The following is a 16,987-nucleotide window of genomic DNA, read 5'->3' as shown; positions in this document are numbered from 1 at the left end:
TTGTACACCCTGGTGTTTTTATTTTTGCAAGTTTAATAGTTTGTATATGATCCGTTACTCACTAGAGATAATTTACACGTATCTTTTCAACCCCGCTTACTTAAATAGTTCCTAGTTTTTTTTTGTTTTTGAAATTCGCTCTAGTACCTGATTGTCCACTCTACTCCCTTTCAATTTTTTCTAACTAGTTGTACTTTTTCTTAGTACAGCCATCATCAATACTCCCGACAAAAAATAGAAAATGTTGCGGAAACGAATCGCTCCAAACAAAAACCATTGTTGAGTTCAAATGTCGTTATATCTTCAGTTTTCCTCAAACCCATGACTAAATTTTCTGAAACCAAAGTTTTCGAAGTTCTCTACTAAAAACATTTTTAATGAAATGTGGGATAATGTCGCAGATTGTAATCGATTGACACTCATGTCTCTGAAAAATTTGATATGCTACAAAACATGTATTTCGAAGTTTCAAGTTGAATGTTAGGGGCCCGTCTGGTGTTTGCATCCACAACCGAGATTTAAGCGAACACTCGGAGAACTAGGCAATCTTGAGAAGCTTGAGGGTGGCAAAGAACGATGTTAATGGGTGAATTGATATAAACCAAGAAATTGAAAAACTAAAAAAAGACAATGAGACAAAAAATACAAAAAAGTACGTGCGGAGTAAATAAATATATCAAACCTTCATATGTCAGAAGAAAAAGCATGAGACAAACGTTTATTACACCACAGTTTCATATCCCCGTATAATTGAATTACTTTTTATAGCATCTGCCACAACTGATGCTAAAAAACTTGGTCTTCATGAGATAATCTTGTAGGGGTCATATCGAACAATTATTCTCAAAATATTTCAATGTTCCGTGGAATTAATTCTTGATCGTACGTAGAAGACTGAAAACCGATATGAACTTTGAATTATCAGAATTTGCTTGTACCCGTGCTCGAGAAGTGTTGAGTATGCTATTCCTTTTGGTCGCCAGTAGTGTACTTGCCTGTAAGTTCATGATAGATAATTATGGAGAAAAACATTTTACCCGATCTCTGAGTAACGGAACTTTCTCGTCAGCCAATGTTTGACTCTGGAAAACTGAGTTAACAATAATTTCTGAATTTCGATTCACCCATGAGAAAACAACTTGCTCCATTGAATCAATAATGTCATACACAGCTCGTCCACTTGTTTCTGGCATATGTCTAGAATAGGCTTTTGTAAGTTTTGAAACACACATTAATCTACCTGTACAGATAAATTCCGAAGAAAAATTGAGATATTGCAAATGGCGCAAAAAATCCCGGTGGGAAAATAGAATACACAAATGGGAATAGTGAGAGTAGTGGAGAATCAATGACAATTGCAGTTATTAGCAAAACCTGAAACATTTGTCAATATTGAGCATACTTGCAGCGGGCCGAGCTTTTTTCAGACAATTATGTTAGTTTCCACCCACCTGTGCTACGGATGTTCGTGCAGATGGGGGAAACAATTCAGATATAAATAGTACATGTAGAGTATTGACTCCAGTCGCAGGTATTGCTGCAGTCAAACTCTCGACGGCAACGTCTGAACCTTATTGATTTGAAGTATCAGTGTATCCAAATGCTTACACATCATTTTTGTCAGCAAACTCTCTCCAGCAAAGTGAATCACAAGTTGGGTCGCAATCATCAGAACTGATTTAGAGAAACTGAACCGAACAGATTAATAAATCTGAATAGGTGAATCTTACCAAATTATTCCACCTAGTAGCATAACTGGTCTCCTTCCCAGTGCATCAATTATGTATGTTCCAATAAACTTAGTAGGGAAAAACACAATAACCAAAATCAGGCTAATGTTCATTGTCTGAAAAAAATTCAGTCGAAATCTACAAGGATACAGTTCCTATTACCTCCTGAACTGAGAAACCCGCATTTTTATGTAAGACGACTGTATAAACTGATTGACTACTTGTTCCGTCGAGCAGGAAGAAGAATGTAATCGCAAAGATAACATTAAGTGCTTCTCTCATAGTTTCATCTCCTATTACTTGTTTGAAAGACAACTTGGTTTCGGTGGTCAGGTTTTTTTCTTTGATTAAAGAACTTAAAGCTTGGTCTGAAAACTTAAATACAAAATAAAAAAGATTCGAGGATTTATCTGTACCAGTATCAGTTTCCGGACCATGATAATAATTTATCGCTCTTTTAGCTTCTTCAACTCTATTCTGGCAAACCAACCATTTAGGGGAGTCTGGTAACTTAGAAGTGATAATGAGCATTAGAGCTGAGCTGAATTTTTCAATGTCAAGTTTAAAGTTGTTTCTAGAAGCTTACCATACAGCCACAAAAACTGGAAAAATGAACCACAACCCAGTTGTACCGAAAATTCCTGGAGAGCCCAAGGAATACCTAGCAAGGAATTTTCTCACATATGTAATTAAGTAGGGAAACTTACAATAACATTCTCCCAACCACTTGTGCAAAAATCAGTGCTGTACTTGCAAATCCTAAAATTTCAATCCTCAGAAAAAATCTAAAATATTTTTACAAACCTCGATTTTTGTCTGGCGCACACTCGGTTACAAACATAATTGTGGTATACGTTCTCAACGGATGCTCTATACCGATGAATATTTCAGCAAGAAGAAATAACTCAGAAGAAGTGAAAAATGATGAAAAAATCAGAAATAACGCTGCTATTATTAATAAGAAAATTCTGAAATTATTCTATTACAAAAACTGGGATAATCTTCCCCACCTGCAATGCACTGTTGCAAATTTTCTTCCCTTAGATTCTGCTAACGGAATAACAAAAAATAATGAGAGTACTGTTCCAAAAGTCATTAGAACAGATACCATTGAAGTTAGAAAAGACATGCTAAAATCAGAAGTTGCCCTACTATATGTTCAAGAAATTCAAACTTTGCTTCATTCGGTGTGATCCCATAGTGAGTTGACAATGTGTGATTATTCATGTCATTTACAACTTCGGCAATTGTTGAATATAAGACTAGTAGAATTTCATCAAGAATATCTAGCAGTAAAAAACAAAACAAGAGAAATATTATATTTGAGGGAACAGAAAACTTCATTTTTCTTTTTTTTCTTCTTTTTTCTGAAACTTTGCAACAAATGAAATTTGATGATAGTATATTTCTTATCAATTTTTATCAGAAGGTCACCAGTTCCTTGGTGTCATTTTAAAATTGTACTTTTGAAATTAGTTTTTGCTCTATATATTTGGTTCCATTTTTCCAGTAATCCCATATTTTCCAAACAAAAACCTCTGGTCATTTTGTCAAAAATCAACTTTAAAAAATACTTCATTGAAATTATGGCAATATGTACATACAAAAGTGCATGAAACAAGAAATTAAATTTATCAGCAAATTTCGAATTTGCTTGGAATTAACCTGTGGTCGAAACTGAGAGCCTGGAAAAAAACGAGCATTTTTTGCAATCATTGTGCTTTTCTTATCATTCTTACCCGTGTCCGAGAAGTGTTGAGTATGCTGTTTCGTTTGAAGGCAAGTGTTGCGGACTGAAAAAATATGATGTAATTTGAAAAACAGACGGAAATGACAGACTTACCCTTTTCCGGATGAGCGGAGTTTTTTCTTCAATAAATGTAGCAGTCTGAAACAAACAAGATTGAGAATAGGTTCGAAGTTTTATAACTGACTCTAGACGCCACGTCTTGGTCCATGGCTTCAATTATATCATATACAGCTCGTCCTTTGGTTTCAGGCATGTGTCTAAAAAACTTTCGAAATAGTTTTGAAATTATCACAAGTGTAGATTACCTATACAAATATGTTCCAAAGAAGACTTGAGTAAAAATATGGATGAAGAAATAGCCGGGTCCAAAGATTGCATAAACTATTGGGAAAGAAGCGATGAGTGGAAGGTCGATTATCATTGTGACCATAATCAAAGCCTGCAAACGTTTGATTGGAAAGAGAAAGTTATCATAAATGTGCTCTTACCTGTGCAACAGTCGTTCTTGCAGACGGTGGAAAAAGTTCAGAAATAAATAGAATACCCAGAGAAGCTACACCGGTCGCAAACGTTGAATTGGATAACGCTTCTACGCCAAGATCTGGAATCATTTGTGTTACAAGATAGATGAGTGATAACTTACATAAAATTTTAGTAAGAAGAGAAGGTCCAACAAAATAAATGATAATTTGAGTGATAAGCATGAGCCAAGTTTTTGAATAGCTGCAATATCAATTTTGCCTATTCAGGGGACATATAAGAACTTACACTATCACTCCAGCAATTGCCATAACTGGTCTTCTTCCTAGTGCATCCAGAAGATAAGTTCCGATGAAACGAGTTGGGAAGAAAAGGATTGTAAGAATCAATTTGATATTCATAGTCTGGAAGTTTAGTTTTTTTTTTCATATACGGAAGTGCAAGAAAAGATACTATATTTGGACATTTTTAGTGAAAGATAGTAAATGTTGAAATCATGAAAAAAGTCTGGAATTTAACTATTATGAAAAAAAGACTGGAAAATTCAGACAACAGTAAACAAAACAAATAAGAGCTTCAATTGACAACGTTCTTTTCTAAAATTAGGCAAAGCGAAACTTTCAATGCTCATTTTAGAATGTTCAACACTTTTTCGGCTACAAACGGCATTTTTCATCAGGATGAACTCTCGCAAAAAAACTTTCAAGTACAAAAAAAGCTATATTTTTGTTCAGTGCATTTTTGTTTTTTTCACAGCATTAGCGAAATTCCTAACCTTTTTTGCAGGACTTCACTGAAAAATCCCCAAAGTTCTATTCAGTACTCTAAATGAGTTCATTTCAAAAAGAAAGAACATACTTCTTGAACTGTGTACCCAGCAGTGGTGTGTAGAAGAATTGTATAAGTTCCTTGAACAGCTCCAGAATCCAGAATCAGGAACAAAGAAACGGAGCAAAGAACTTTGAGCGCCTCACGCATTGTGTCATTCTCCCACACCTGCCGAAATGAGATTTTATCCTCTTGTGTCAAATTCTTCTCCTTTATGTAAGATGTCAGAACATCATCTGTAATTTGTGTCCAACATATGAGTTTGATTTTCGCAATAGTTCTCTTACTCAAATTGCAGCTGTCGCCTTGATAAAACTCTATGGCTTGTGTCGCCTCTTCCAACCGATTTTGTCGAACTAGCCATTTCGGAGATTCTGGTAGTCGAGCAGCCATGCCGAAATTCACTATCGAACTTATGATAACGACTAATGGGAAGATGAACCATGTGTTCTGTTTTCCGAGGGCACTTGGTGAACCAACGGAGAACCTGCAAAACTATTCTCTTCTGGAAATATTTAACGATCTTTTTATTATCTCTACATCCGGCGTCAAGGTTCCAATAACTACAAAAATCAAACCAAAAAATGGCCATTTTGCAGAATTTCTATTTTAATTGATGGGTTTCTGATGAAAACTGATAATAAAACTTGAAGGAGGTAAACATGTAAACAAAAAAGTTTGAAACATACATGATAAGCTGACCAATAACGTCAGAGAAGATAACTGCAGAGGAGGCAAAGCCTGAAATTTTTTCGCAGTCTTTGGTGTCTTGTACAAGACGAAAAGTACCTCGATACTTATCAGGTGCACATTCTGTGATGTACATTAGTGTTACAAATGCACGTAGCGGGATCTGAAGACCATTTAGAATCTGACCAAGAATGAATAGCTCTGTTGCTTGGGTCAAAGCTGAGAGAAGTTGGCAGAATGAACAAACCAATGTTATAATGAAGCTAAAAATATTTGTAGTATTTGAAATTTCGAAATTCTTTCTTACCGAAAGTATGTAACAGCTAATTTTCTTCCCTTGGTTTCTGCTATCGGCATGATGAAAAATAAAGAAAACACCATTCCTACTGTAGCAGATGTTGTTATCATAGAATTCAAAATAGCAATACTGAAAATTGAAATCTCAACTTTAAAATTTTCGATTTCATGACTTACTTTGCATCTGTAGGCTGAATTCCATAATGAGATTTTAGTGTGTGGTTATTCATTTCATTTATTGTAGCTGCTAATGTTGGAAATATTAGTACGGTGATAGTATTGATGAGATCCATCAACACAAAACAGAATAACATATATAGAACATTCGGAGGTACCGAGAACGTCATTTTTCTCCTGCACACCTACTTCCCACAAGAATGAAACTTCCCAAGCAAAGCGTTGGATACTGTACCAGAACTCTTATCGAGAACGTGCCTTCCCATCTCCATGCTCCACCCCCAATTTTACCGCAACGAAAGGCGTTACATATGTTTCTATGGCCACTTTGCACAAATTGATAGGAGATTGTGGACTCAGCATTTTCGGTCACAACGCGGCGAGTTTGCGGAAAATCACGAGTTCACAAGGTTCAAAAACTCTTCCTTTCGAAATTTCGTTAGGAAATTATTGCACGGAGAAAATGGCAACATAAGAAGGGAGTTATCGGAAATTTTCTGGACTTGAAGTTTATCAATTGATGATATTACAAGACACTTTGTACGATTAGCACGTACACATTTCATGCACTTTTTAGAATTCGACGTCTGGGCTCAGAGAGCCGTTTAATCAGGGATATTGGAAAGTCTTCTTTCTTGCAACGCAAACATCACGTTTTTCTTAGATTAAAATCTTCATTTGCGGTTTTCTTTGTGAACTTTAAAGACATGGCTAGAAGAGCGGAAATATCTGTTTCATGTGTTTTGCTGTATTCTACCAGACCGCACTTCCAGTTCATTGCTAAGAATGTACTTGCTCACAGGTAGCTGTTAATGTATTCTGTATTTTCGATTTTCTTCTCCTTATGATAAATATATTCAGAGAAAGACTTTCAGATATACTCAGACAGATTGACTTCATTTTTTGCTGTTGAATAAAACACTAGGTATCGTATAATTTCCTTCAATTTTTTGTTTTTACTATTGTTCTTTTTTGTCCTTATTTTTTAATATTTTTTTTAGTATTCTCATTTGCATATTCAAATCCATCTTTTGTCTGTCTCCCAGAGGCAAAAAAAAGAAAACCTCCCCTCACCAGGTGGTGAAAACTCATTTCCGTTTATTTGGTCACATTTAGAGTAGTCATTTGATTAAAATTTTCAGCTGGCCTGGTACCCGAAGAGACACAATTGATTAAACATTTTTTCAACAATTTTTTTCTCGTAAAGAAGCAAAAATTTTTGAGGCCAGGGGCAACTGAGCGTACATGAAAGTTCAGTAGCACCTTTTTAATTCTCGTTTGGCGAGAAAACGGTGACTTGTTTCACAAATTTCAGAGATTCTTGTGTGTTTTTGGCAGATTTCTTATTCGGTATGAAGTAAATCAGTACACTACTAATACACATTTATAAGCCGAAAGACCAAGTTTGTAGCGATTTCAGTCAGCTTTGATTTAACGCTCCATGCAGAACTTCTAATTCTTATTCGATTCGGCTTCGAAATTTCACAAATTTTTTCTGAAGGTTCGGGAAAATTTTACAATCGGGACAATAAAAGCGATGAAATAGTTTCCAGACTACAAAATAATTTGAGTGTTTTCAAACATAGTGCTTACTGATAGAACTAATTATAAAATTCAAAAAAAAAACAATCCAATCATAATTTTTTTTCAATTTTTTTTTTTTGATTTTTTCCAATTTCCGGTTGTGTTCTATTACAAAAGACATAATCGAAAACCTTACAAGGTTTTTTAATGGAAAACTGATCCATTCGTCTTGTTGCTGCGCGTTAGATATGATGGTAATCTTAAATTATATACATTTTTCGCAAAAATTTTTCTGATTCAGCTGAAAAAACTTTGGTCACATTTCATTTCCCAATCACTTCCGCCGAAATTCAACATCACCAAGTATTCCGTCCACCACATACGGAAAGCAGCGAAAATATTCTCTATCGAAAGTTCCGGCAAAACGTTTTCATCGATAGTACTTCCATGCATATTTCTTCACTTGTAATTCAGAAATTTGTGTATTTTGACAGGAAAAACGCTTTGAAAGCAGCTGCTACTAACAGAAAACCTTAGTTTCAGCCAAAATCGAGATAGAAATCAGCTGTTCAGACAACATTATTTCAGAACTGAGCCCACAGTGTGTCAGATATTTCATTATTTATTTTGCGGGGTTGCATTATATCAATCCGAGGAAGATCTACTGCAAAAATTTCGGTAATTGGTTTCTATCCGTACCTTCGAACCCGACAATTGATCAGTATCTATGAAATTTTCCGTTTTTTCACAGGTTTTTCTCATTATTACATCGCCAAGTATTTCTTCTGCTCATCACATTCATAAAATAGCTGAGAATTGCCTTGTTTTTCAGCTTTTAACTTGATAAATGGATTAATAATGTTTTTATGTCCCTTTCCTCATTGAAATTTTCAAATCTGCACATCTTGACATCAACCCCCTTCGAAAATTCTGGAAAGTAGAGAAAAACCGGAAATTCCAGCAATTTCGTAATGATTTTCATTTTCTTCATATCATTTTTACTCGGAAAATTTTTTTTAGCTTCTCATCATCTGCAAGTTGATGTAGCTTTATTTTTAAGAATTTTGTTTTTGAAAACCTCTTGCTTTTGCTATTTTTCCAATACGAACACCAAACAGTTTTCGATTCCCAACGTATCAAATCCACGATCAAATGTAGACACATTTCCATTCAAGGGGTTATTTGACAAATTCTCCATTTTCTCTCTTTTCGAAAGCATCAAAGCCATATATTTTAGCCGTGAAGTGCGCGAATAACGTCTTAAACTAGCTGAACGCCTGATTTTCCGATTACTCGTGAAATCTTCATTAATTCTCTTTTTCCCGATGCCCAGTATTTCAGAACCACATTTGCCGTTGTTTCATTGTAAATTTTGTGATACGAATCTTGGCAATTTCAAGATAAGTTTCTCATTTTGTTTTTTTCGCAGTTTCCATTGCGAATTTGGTTTTTTTTCAGTTTCCATCGACGATCAGTCGCGCTATTTCACCAGATACCATCTCGAATTCTTAGCTGCCATCACTGTGTTGCCTCCAGTTCGACATCTGCTTGGACCACGCCTTCTCGGAAAAAAAACAACATTCAAAAAACTTACTCTCAAATCAAAACCGTTTTATTCAGTCCTTTTTTCTTTTCCTCGTGGATGTGTGTGCGCGCGCTAACCACCATTTGTCGTCTGGTCTGGTGCATTGTACGCAAGACCGACGTCATTGTACGCAAGACCGACGCGGCCTTCGGTTTATTTTATTCTAAAGCTTCTACTGTTTCTACTCTTTGTCATCATTTTTGCAGTCAGCTACTAGATTTCTATTTCGATTTTTTTCGGAAATGTCGTTGGGTTTCAATTTATAACGTATAACTAGGCTGAATGCTTGAAATTTGTTTTTTTCATGAATATTTAGGCGTACAGATTTTCAATTTTATCTGTATAATGTTCCAGATTTTGCTCACGTCACAAGATTCCAAAACTAGTTTCCTGAACTTTTTGAAGAATATTATCAATGTGTTTTGGCATTTTGAACTGAGACACCTTTCAAAATTCCCAAATCTGCTCGAAATCAATTATTTTCCCATTATTTTTCTCCATCCCACAAACCTATCATCAGAAAGAGAAGCTGAACCAATCTTGAAGGTAGAAATGCTCTTTTTTTCCATGCAAATCTCCTCACGAGCTCCGAAAATTGGTCAGTCAGAGCGGCAATGCCGCTACCCCGTCATTTGAGCAGACGTATTGATTTTCGGGTAAGGCGACGACAACGTCGTCTTGCCACACGCAGAAAGAGCGCTTTTTTGAATGCGAGAGGTGCTCACGTCTTGGCGCTTTGATGGCGAATTCCGGCATATTGGCTCAATTTCCTTCACATATTCTGCCTATTCATTCAAAAATGTTTGAGTGGGTAGTGAAAAAAGCTTTAAAAAAGCAGAGTATTTTGAAAAGTTTTTCAAAAACAGAGGACTACAGTACAACCCCGATTGTCTCGTAGTTTGATTTAAAATCTTCCCGAAGATTTTCTCTAGTAACTGACAGGTGGAGCGCGATTATGAAGATGATTGGGACAATCATGCAGATCCATAAATATGGAGACAGCTCACATTTACTTGTAGTTCTGATGTTTTCCGTAATTCATGATTGTCGCGTACTTTTCTATCTGAAGCTTACATGAACAGTTTTGCTGTCTTTTTTCCTCTGAAAATTGCATTCCCGTATTTCTAAGTGTAATAATAGATACTCTCTCCTATCTCTACCATCCGATTATCATATCTATTTTATTATTCCTTTCTTCCTCCTCGCTTCTCTCTCTCTCTCTCTAACCGTTCCTCGTTGGAAACGACGTGGTTGCACTGCGGTTCCTAGACAATTCACTTCTCTGTTTGATACACTATTCAGCCCCTAATTCGAAAGTGCAATATTCCAATTTTTAGAGCAATAGTAAACCAGCGGAGCGTGAACAATGCCACCTGGTGCTGACGGCTCGTCGAAGGGCAAAGCTGAGGAGACCAGGGTGGCAGTCGGTTCTCGGATGGTAAAATTGGACTTTAAAAAGGGAAACGGTCAAGATGTAAGACTCAGCTGTCTGGAAACTTCTTAATTCTTGAAAATATTCAGGAAGAACTCTCCTTCAGAAGTTATTTGCTCGAACAGAGTGATGGACTCATCAAAGAGATACGGTTTTCTCCCAATGATCACTGTTACGTTGTTTTCTACATTCAAGACACAATGTGGACACCAAATGTCGAACGTTGGTTCATCTAATATCAATTGCAAGTGTTGCACTGTTTCAAAGATTTACAGATATTGCCGATAAATTAATGGGTAAACGGATAGAGTATCTCAAAACAATTATAAACGCTTACCAAAAGAATCGACTCAATTATACTCGGAATTTTGCGCTCAATTACATCAATCAATGTCTTGATACTGGTTTTGGCTTGGAATATTTCGAATTTGAGAATTTCTCCCGTGCAAACGAGTGAGCAATTTTGAGGCGAAGTACAGCAATTTGATGAGAATACCATTTTCAGATGGGCGCAGCCAAGAAAATGGAAACAAGGAGATGTTATTAGAGTTGAGAATAGAATTAAAATCACTAGAAAGGAATTGAATGAGGATGCGGTTTGTAATTTAACAAAATAAAATATGAGACTTTGTAATTTTGCAGCTACACGTTTATGGTAAAGATGACTGGTTGTTCAGTCATTATCTTTACTCTCCCAAAAAAATGGGATTAGCGGAAAAACACAGCCGTTCAGCTCGGCAACGTCTTCTGTTTGGAGGCCCAATCAAAAAGGAGGATAACTGGTTCGAATGATTGCAAGATTCCAAACATTCCTTTATTATTTCAGGGAGTTCGACAAATACATGAACGAAAATGTTCGTCTTGAAAAACTAAACCCAGTTGAAGAGTACGCCCCGAGCGGTAAAGAAAAAATTTGTCATTTTATGGGACAACATGAGAATGGACTCTGTCGAGAGTTTAGAATTCGTTACACTGACGAAATGATTAATTATGATTGGCCAGAATGGGATGTTCTTCACGGTTAGATTGAAAAATGAGTGTATCAATCGAGAAATCCTCATTACAGACACCGTCAAGGCAATGGTTCTGCGTAGAAAAGAAAAATCAGAACATGCACTAATGTGGAGTTTTATAACGGAGCAGATCAACATTGGGAATGCTAAGTACCTCTATGCATTGCTCAGGCAAGGTCCAGGAGCTGTTGCTCGTTTCGAAAAAGAAAATACGGCAGAGTACTTGGATGTGTAAGCTTTAAGTGAGCGATTTCGAATAAATAATTCTTGGCTTTACAGATGGAATCGTCCCGGGTCAATTGAAAAATTTGGAAGATTTTTCATTCAAACGTTTCATTCTGAGGTTGATAATCCAGTCTCGAAGACCGAAAAAGAGTAAGTTAATGTCACCATGACGATATATACCAAACTCTTCATTTTCAGACCGTCACATCAATCTGGGCTTGACTTTATCAAAAAGTTCCAAAAAGATGATTCTTCTAACAATGATTCTCCAGATACCAAATTCTCTTCTCGTCCGTTCACTGAAGATGATCTCTTTCCAGGGAAGTGTTCTGGGTCTGGAAACGTAAAGACATCCGAGGCAGAGCAAGGTGGAGTGTCGAAAGCTTTCGAGCAAACTGAAGATGTCCAGTGTGAGCATTCTGCTGAAGAAAGTTCCTCACGTCCGGAACAAGTTCTCAAGAAAGAGGCTCCAAAGGCTGTCGTTATTGGAAAAATTGCAAAGACGCGTCAAGGAGTTTCAGAGCCAGTGGTCGATACTTCAAAAGCTTTGAAGATGGAAATGACTGACAAGTTGGCCGAAAGTTTCCCTCCTCTTCAGCCCTCTCCAGCTGCTGCCAAGCCCAAGACTGAGGTTTCCAAAGATGTGGTCATGATTAAGAAAGCTGAAGAAGTGGAGCCAGCCGTGTTGACAGCCAAACCAGTGCTCTCGTACGCCAAGGTTGCTGAGAAAGCTGTAAAGCCAGACATGGATAGTCGAGGTGCTACTAACAAGCCTGCAGTCAACGTTTCTACTCCATCAGAGTCTCTGAAAGGAGGAAGTAGTGCAAGGACAAGTTTCTCGGAAGATGAATCTCAATGGAAGCAAGTCGGTTCAAAAACCAATGAAAGTGTACAGCAAAGATTTGCTCCAAGAAATGATGGACATCAACAGGATGGCTCAAACTCGTCTGACAGAATTGGAAGTTGGTCTGGTCATCGATCTGGTCGTAGGAAACAGCAAGGTGATGCTTATTCTTGCGGACACGGTTCTCAGAATGGGAAGGATCATCAAAACAATCAAAATGTAACCGAAATGAAGGAGACCAAACAGAAGCAGGCGTCAGTTCAACTAAATGTGATGAAAGATAAATCTAGTGCCGCACAGATCCACCAGTTCTCACTACCAGGAAGGAAAACAAACATTCTGACATCTGAGGGATCTAGAGAATCGAATGAGTCTGGAAGTAGTGCAAGCACGAAATTTGGACATTCACAGAAACTGGCAGGACATGAAAAGAAATTTGGAGGGAAAAACGGCAAGAATGCTACAACCATTGATGCTTCAACTACCTCTGTCAATAAGAAAAATGGAAAAGAGGGTCCCTCACAACCACCTAATGCTGACAAGAATAAATCTAATGAGAAGAAGACTCAACAAAGCTTACCAGATGCTCAGCAGAAACAATCTGATGACTCAAGACCTTCTGCCGAAGCCGTATCCCAAAATGAGCAGCCATCCACATCTTCGCCAACCGCAGAGGAGAAGAATACAAAAGGAAAAAACGCTGCTAATAGTTTGCCGGCTTCTTCGAAGAAAAATGCAAAATCTGGAACTAATCAGTCGCCCAAGTCTCAGCCAGTTGCGGAGAAGACGAAGAAAGACGAAATCAAGCCTTCTCAAAACCTTCCAACTACTCAGAAAAAAACAGTTCTGACTTCCCTTGAATCCGAAGAATCAGATGTTCCTGACAGCACCGTTGGGGAATCAAATGCGCAGTTGAAGCGAACTGATGATGCTCCACCCCCAAACCCAGTGGTCAAAGATCAGAAGAAGTCAACATCATCAGACGTTGTCAAAAATGGAAAGGACAAGAAAAGCGCTAATGAGATGGAAAAATTTGATCCTGATACAAAGAGAACCGGATCACAAAGCTCGGAAGACTCTTCATCCGCTTCACAGGAAAGTGATGGACCTCCAAAACAGACAAAAACCGCTATCAGGAAAGCCAAAAAAGCAGCAAATCAGGCTGCAGCTCAAGCTCGTCTTGCCGCAATGAAGGTTGCGTCGCAACAGAGATTGATACCTGTGGAGCCAGCAGTCGAGGAAGCGGAGGAGCCAAAAGCGGAGGAGCAGCCTCTAGTAGAGGTTAAAACAAAAACATCTCAAAGTATGGATCAAATCAAAATGTGGGCTAAGGATGGAAAATTTATTGAGGCAGCCGTTGAGTCGACTATCGAAAATCAAGACGTTCGACTATCAAAATCTCAAAAAAAGAGACAACGCCGACGAGAACGTCTGAATTATGAAGATGAAGATGAAGCTGTGAAGAATAGCGTTCCGATGACCACCATTGAGATGCATTTCGCCGATGACATTGGCACACAGCTCGTCAAGAACGCAATCTTTATCAAGATGACGGATTCTAACGGGTAAGTCATATTGATTCATAACCAAAAAATTACAGTTCTTTTGCAGGTGCTCCACATCGATTGTCCCAGAAGTCGTCCAGCCTGCCGTTCGTCTTGATTCCGAAGAGCCGAGCAATGAGCATGTGATTGTCCATGACTATCGTCCGGGCGTGCGATCTGATGAGGATGGAGCAGAAGGCTTTCCACCACCAGCTGATCCGGTTCAGTAAGTCATTAAAGGATTAAAATAATATTTTGAACGGTTTCTTTAAGAATTGGAGCAGGTCAACGACAGGTTGCTTCAGATTTGTCGGTTCGCGAGGTTTTGATGGCCAATCCAGAAAAGCCCTTTGTCGAGAGATCTTCACATCAAGGATTCCATGGTGAGTATGGTTTGAGTGGTATTCTACAGAAACCAGGAGTAAGAAACCAGGTGGAAAGTTTTGAACCAACAAATTCTTTTTCACCCCATTAACACTGGTCCACAGTATTTCAGTAGTTGCCGAAAAGTCAATTCTAACCAGGACTCAGAAAAAGCTGACTTTTCCTCGGCGTCCACCGATAGCTGGTTTATTGACTACACCTAAGAAAGTTTTTACTAAATACAATTCTTTTTCACTCGTTTTTTTTTCTCTGTCGTGTTAATTTCAACAAGGTACAAAGCGAATCGGGTGTACAAAACCTACGATTCGGGGATACAAAAATCGCATTTTCTCAAGTATTTCGTAACACCAAATCGAGGATTTTGTACACCTAATTCGCATTGTACCCCAATGACATCAAAAGATTGGTATCCTTCAAATTATGTGCCGGCTTCACGTCAAAACACTCCCGCTATTTTCAACCTTGCTAATTTTTCCTAGTCTTAATTTTAATAGAACGCCCAGAACTTGACTAACAAATACTGGCAATATTTTTATCACTCCGTCAAGTTGAATATGATATTTACAGATATGTATCGTCGATTGAAATTCCTCGTCGACGGCCATACAAACATGGCCATGCACAACGAATTCCAAAAGCGGGCCATGCAAAAGAGATTGGCCAAATTTGAGAAGGCTTATCTCTTCCGAAAGAGAGTGGCCAAGATGGCTCTCCATATTTTGGACATTGATGACGGTGCCGAGCTGACTGGCCTTGGAGAGACTAGTGTTGTCAATCTACTTCTCAAATTCATTGAGGAACCTCTTGGTGAGCAATACATTCTGATGAAAAATAATATATAAACTGTATTTTCAGACAATGAGAACGGTCAAGATCTAATTGGAAGTCAAATTGACCATATTACCAAACACGTTGGACTTCCAGGATCCCAAGAGTCGCGTAAGTCTTTGTTTTGCTGATAAAACTCTAACTCGACGTGCCGCGGGCCGAGCCGGGAAGAGTATTTATCGGCCCGGCCCGGGTCTTTCAAGGAAAATTATCGAATTTTTTTGAGTGAAAATAAAGCTTCTGTGATCATTTTAAAAGCATTTTTCTGTTTTCATAAATGGGGAGGATTTAAGAAGGAACCAAGACTGAATTTTGTGGGGCTCCAAAACTCAAAAAGATCATTCCAATAAAAATCTTATCCAACATCAACAAAAAAACGTTTCTCTAGCCCGCACCCGAATTTAGCGAGAATGTTCTAACTTAATTTTTGCAGTTATCATTCATCAAGGGCTGAGATATTTGGATCTGAGATGTTGTGAGGTTGAACAATGCGACCCATTGTACCCAAAACTCAATAAGATCTGCGACGCTGTCTGTAGATCAATGAAGGATCAAGAAGGCCTCGGAAAAATCATTCAAGGAAAGGCCAACTTCAATGGATACATGGACTATTAATGATTTTTTGTCTCCCTGATATTTTGCAAAAGTAATCTTCATCATGTTTCTTTTACTATATATTTTTCTTACTCAAAGTTCCCAGTTAGTTTCACTCAGCTTTCGGTTCAACCCTTCTTTTCCCAGTATTTGTTTAAAACTGTATTTTGTAAATCCCGATTGATTCCAAGACAAAATTCTCGATTTTCGTTCTCTTCCCACCCGATTGAAATTAAAGTCCGCGTTTTTTCACTGGGTCTTGCCCATTCTCTTTCTCTGTGTCTCTCTGTCTTCCCTCTCTCAATGTTTCATGATTTTGATTTTTTTTTAAATTTCATACAGTTCGACTTGTCAAAGTTCATAAATAAAAAATTGCATGCTGAATAGGTTAAACATATATTCATTTATAATCGGTATGTGGAAGCGGCAATAATGAGTGCTCTTCCGTTTATAGAAAAAAAAAGATTGTCGGGAAATCCGGCAAACCCCCGAATTGTGGGTTTTGTACTTGTACCTTGTACCCTCACTGAATCACTTTGTACCCTTTGTAACCCCAAATTGTTGTACCCTCCGAATTATGGAGAATCCAGTATTTTAGAAAAAATAAAATTTCATAGGTTACTGCTTTTGTTATTTTCTAGGGAAAAAAGAAGCTTTAATCGAGTAGTGTGGGGGCAACAATTAAAAAGAAATCGTTTCTCATAAATGAGGTAAACTTCGAGAACGAGTAGAGGTAGGTCAATGATTTATTGAATTTGATCGGCATCTAAAATGGGGTCGGAAATGGGATCGGCTTCTAACTAGGGAAGGTTGTGAATTGGTGTTTCGGGTCGAGACCTATATCATTCGAAAGCTGAGAACGCGTCCTTTCTGAATCTGTTTTCCGTTTTTGCGTTTCGAGAAAAATAGGTTTCAAATTTGGGACAAAAAGGCTGAACATTTCCACGTAACCTCTGGATTTTCAACAGTTTGGAATGAATTTCTGTGAGTTCTAAATATTTTTTAATGGTTTTTCTGCCCTTTTCGACTCACGATATGCCAAAAACAGTCATTAAAATGGTT

General features: G+C 37.7%; 3 protein-coding genes across 3 annotated transcripts; 1 reads left to right on the top strand and 2 right to left on the bottom strand.

The window, feature by feature from the left end:
• Positions 1-869: 869 nt before the first annotated feature.
• CBG14184 lies at positions 870-3,074 on the bottom strand (the record flags this gene model as incomplete). Its single annotated transcript, XM_045239467.1, has 12 exons — positions 870-995; positions 1,038-1,197; positions 1,241-1,374; positions 1,452-1,564; positions 1,609-1,688; positions 1,731-1,846; positions 1,893-2,271; positions 2,317-2,391; positions 2,438-2,489; positions 2,535-2,698; positions 2,741-2,860; positions 2,905-3,074. The coding sequence occupies 12 exons, from the start codon at positions 3,072-3,074 to the stop codon at positions 870-872; spliced, it is 1,689 nt and encodes a 562-aa protein (XP_045095350.1).
• A 290-nt stretch (positions 3,075-3,364) lies between these two features.
• CBG14183 lies at positions 3,365-6,122 on the bottom strand (the record flags this gene model as incomplete). Its single annotated transcript, XM_045239466.1, has 11 exons — positions 3,365-3,383; positions 3,470-3,618; positions 3,665-3,737; positions 3,786-3,919; positions 3,969-4,203; positions 4,249-4,364; positions 4,819-5,024; positions 5,076-5,275; positions 5,478-5,741; positions 5,786-5,905; positions 5,953-6,122. 11 exons carry the CDS (start codon positions 6,120-6,122, stop codon positions 3,365-3,367), a joined length of 1,686 nt encoding a protein of 561 aa, XP_045095349.1.
• A 4,305-nt stretch (positions 6,123-10,427) lies between these two features.
• On the top strand, positions 10,428-15,946 carry CBG14180 (the record flags this gene model as incomplete). Its single annotated transcript, XM_045239465.1, has 14 exons — positions 10,428-10,535; positions 10,583-10,715; positions 10,769-10,946; positions 10,999-11,089; positions 11,136-11,275; positions 11,320-11,513; positions 11,560-11,737; positions 11,786-11,881; positions 11,930-14,140; positions 14,187-14,345; positions 14,393-14,502; positions 15,071-15,310; positions 15,359-15,442; positions 15,765-15,946. 14 exons carry the CDS (start codon positions 10,428-10,430, stop codon positions 15,944-15,946), a joined length of 4,104 nt encoding a protein of 1,367 aa, XP_045095348.1.
• Positions 15,947-16,987: the final 1,041 nt, after the last annotated feature.

This window comes from Caenorhabditis briggsae (genome assembly GCF_000004555.2).
Source record: "Caenorhabditis briggsae complete genome, chrX, whole genome shotgun sequence".
Classification (NCBI taxonomy): Eukaryota; Metazoa; Nematoda; class Chromadorea; order Rhabditida; family Rhabditidae; genus Caenorhabditis; species Caenorhabditis briggsae.
This window is presented reverse-complemented; position numbering and strand designations above follow the sequence as displayed.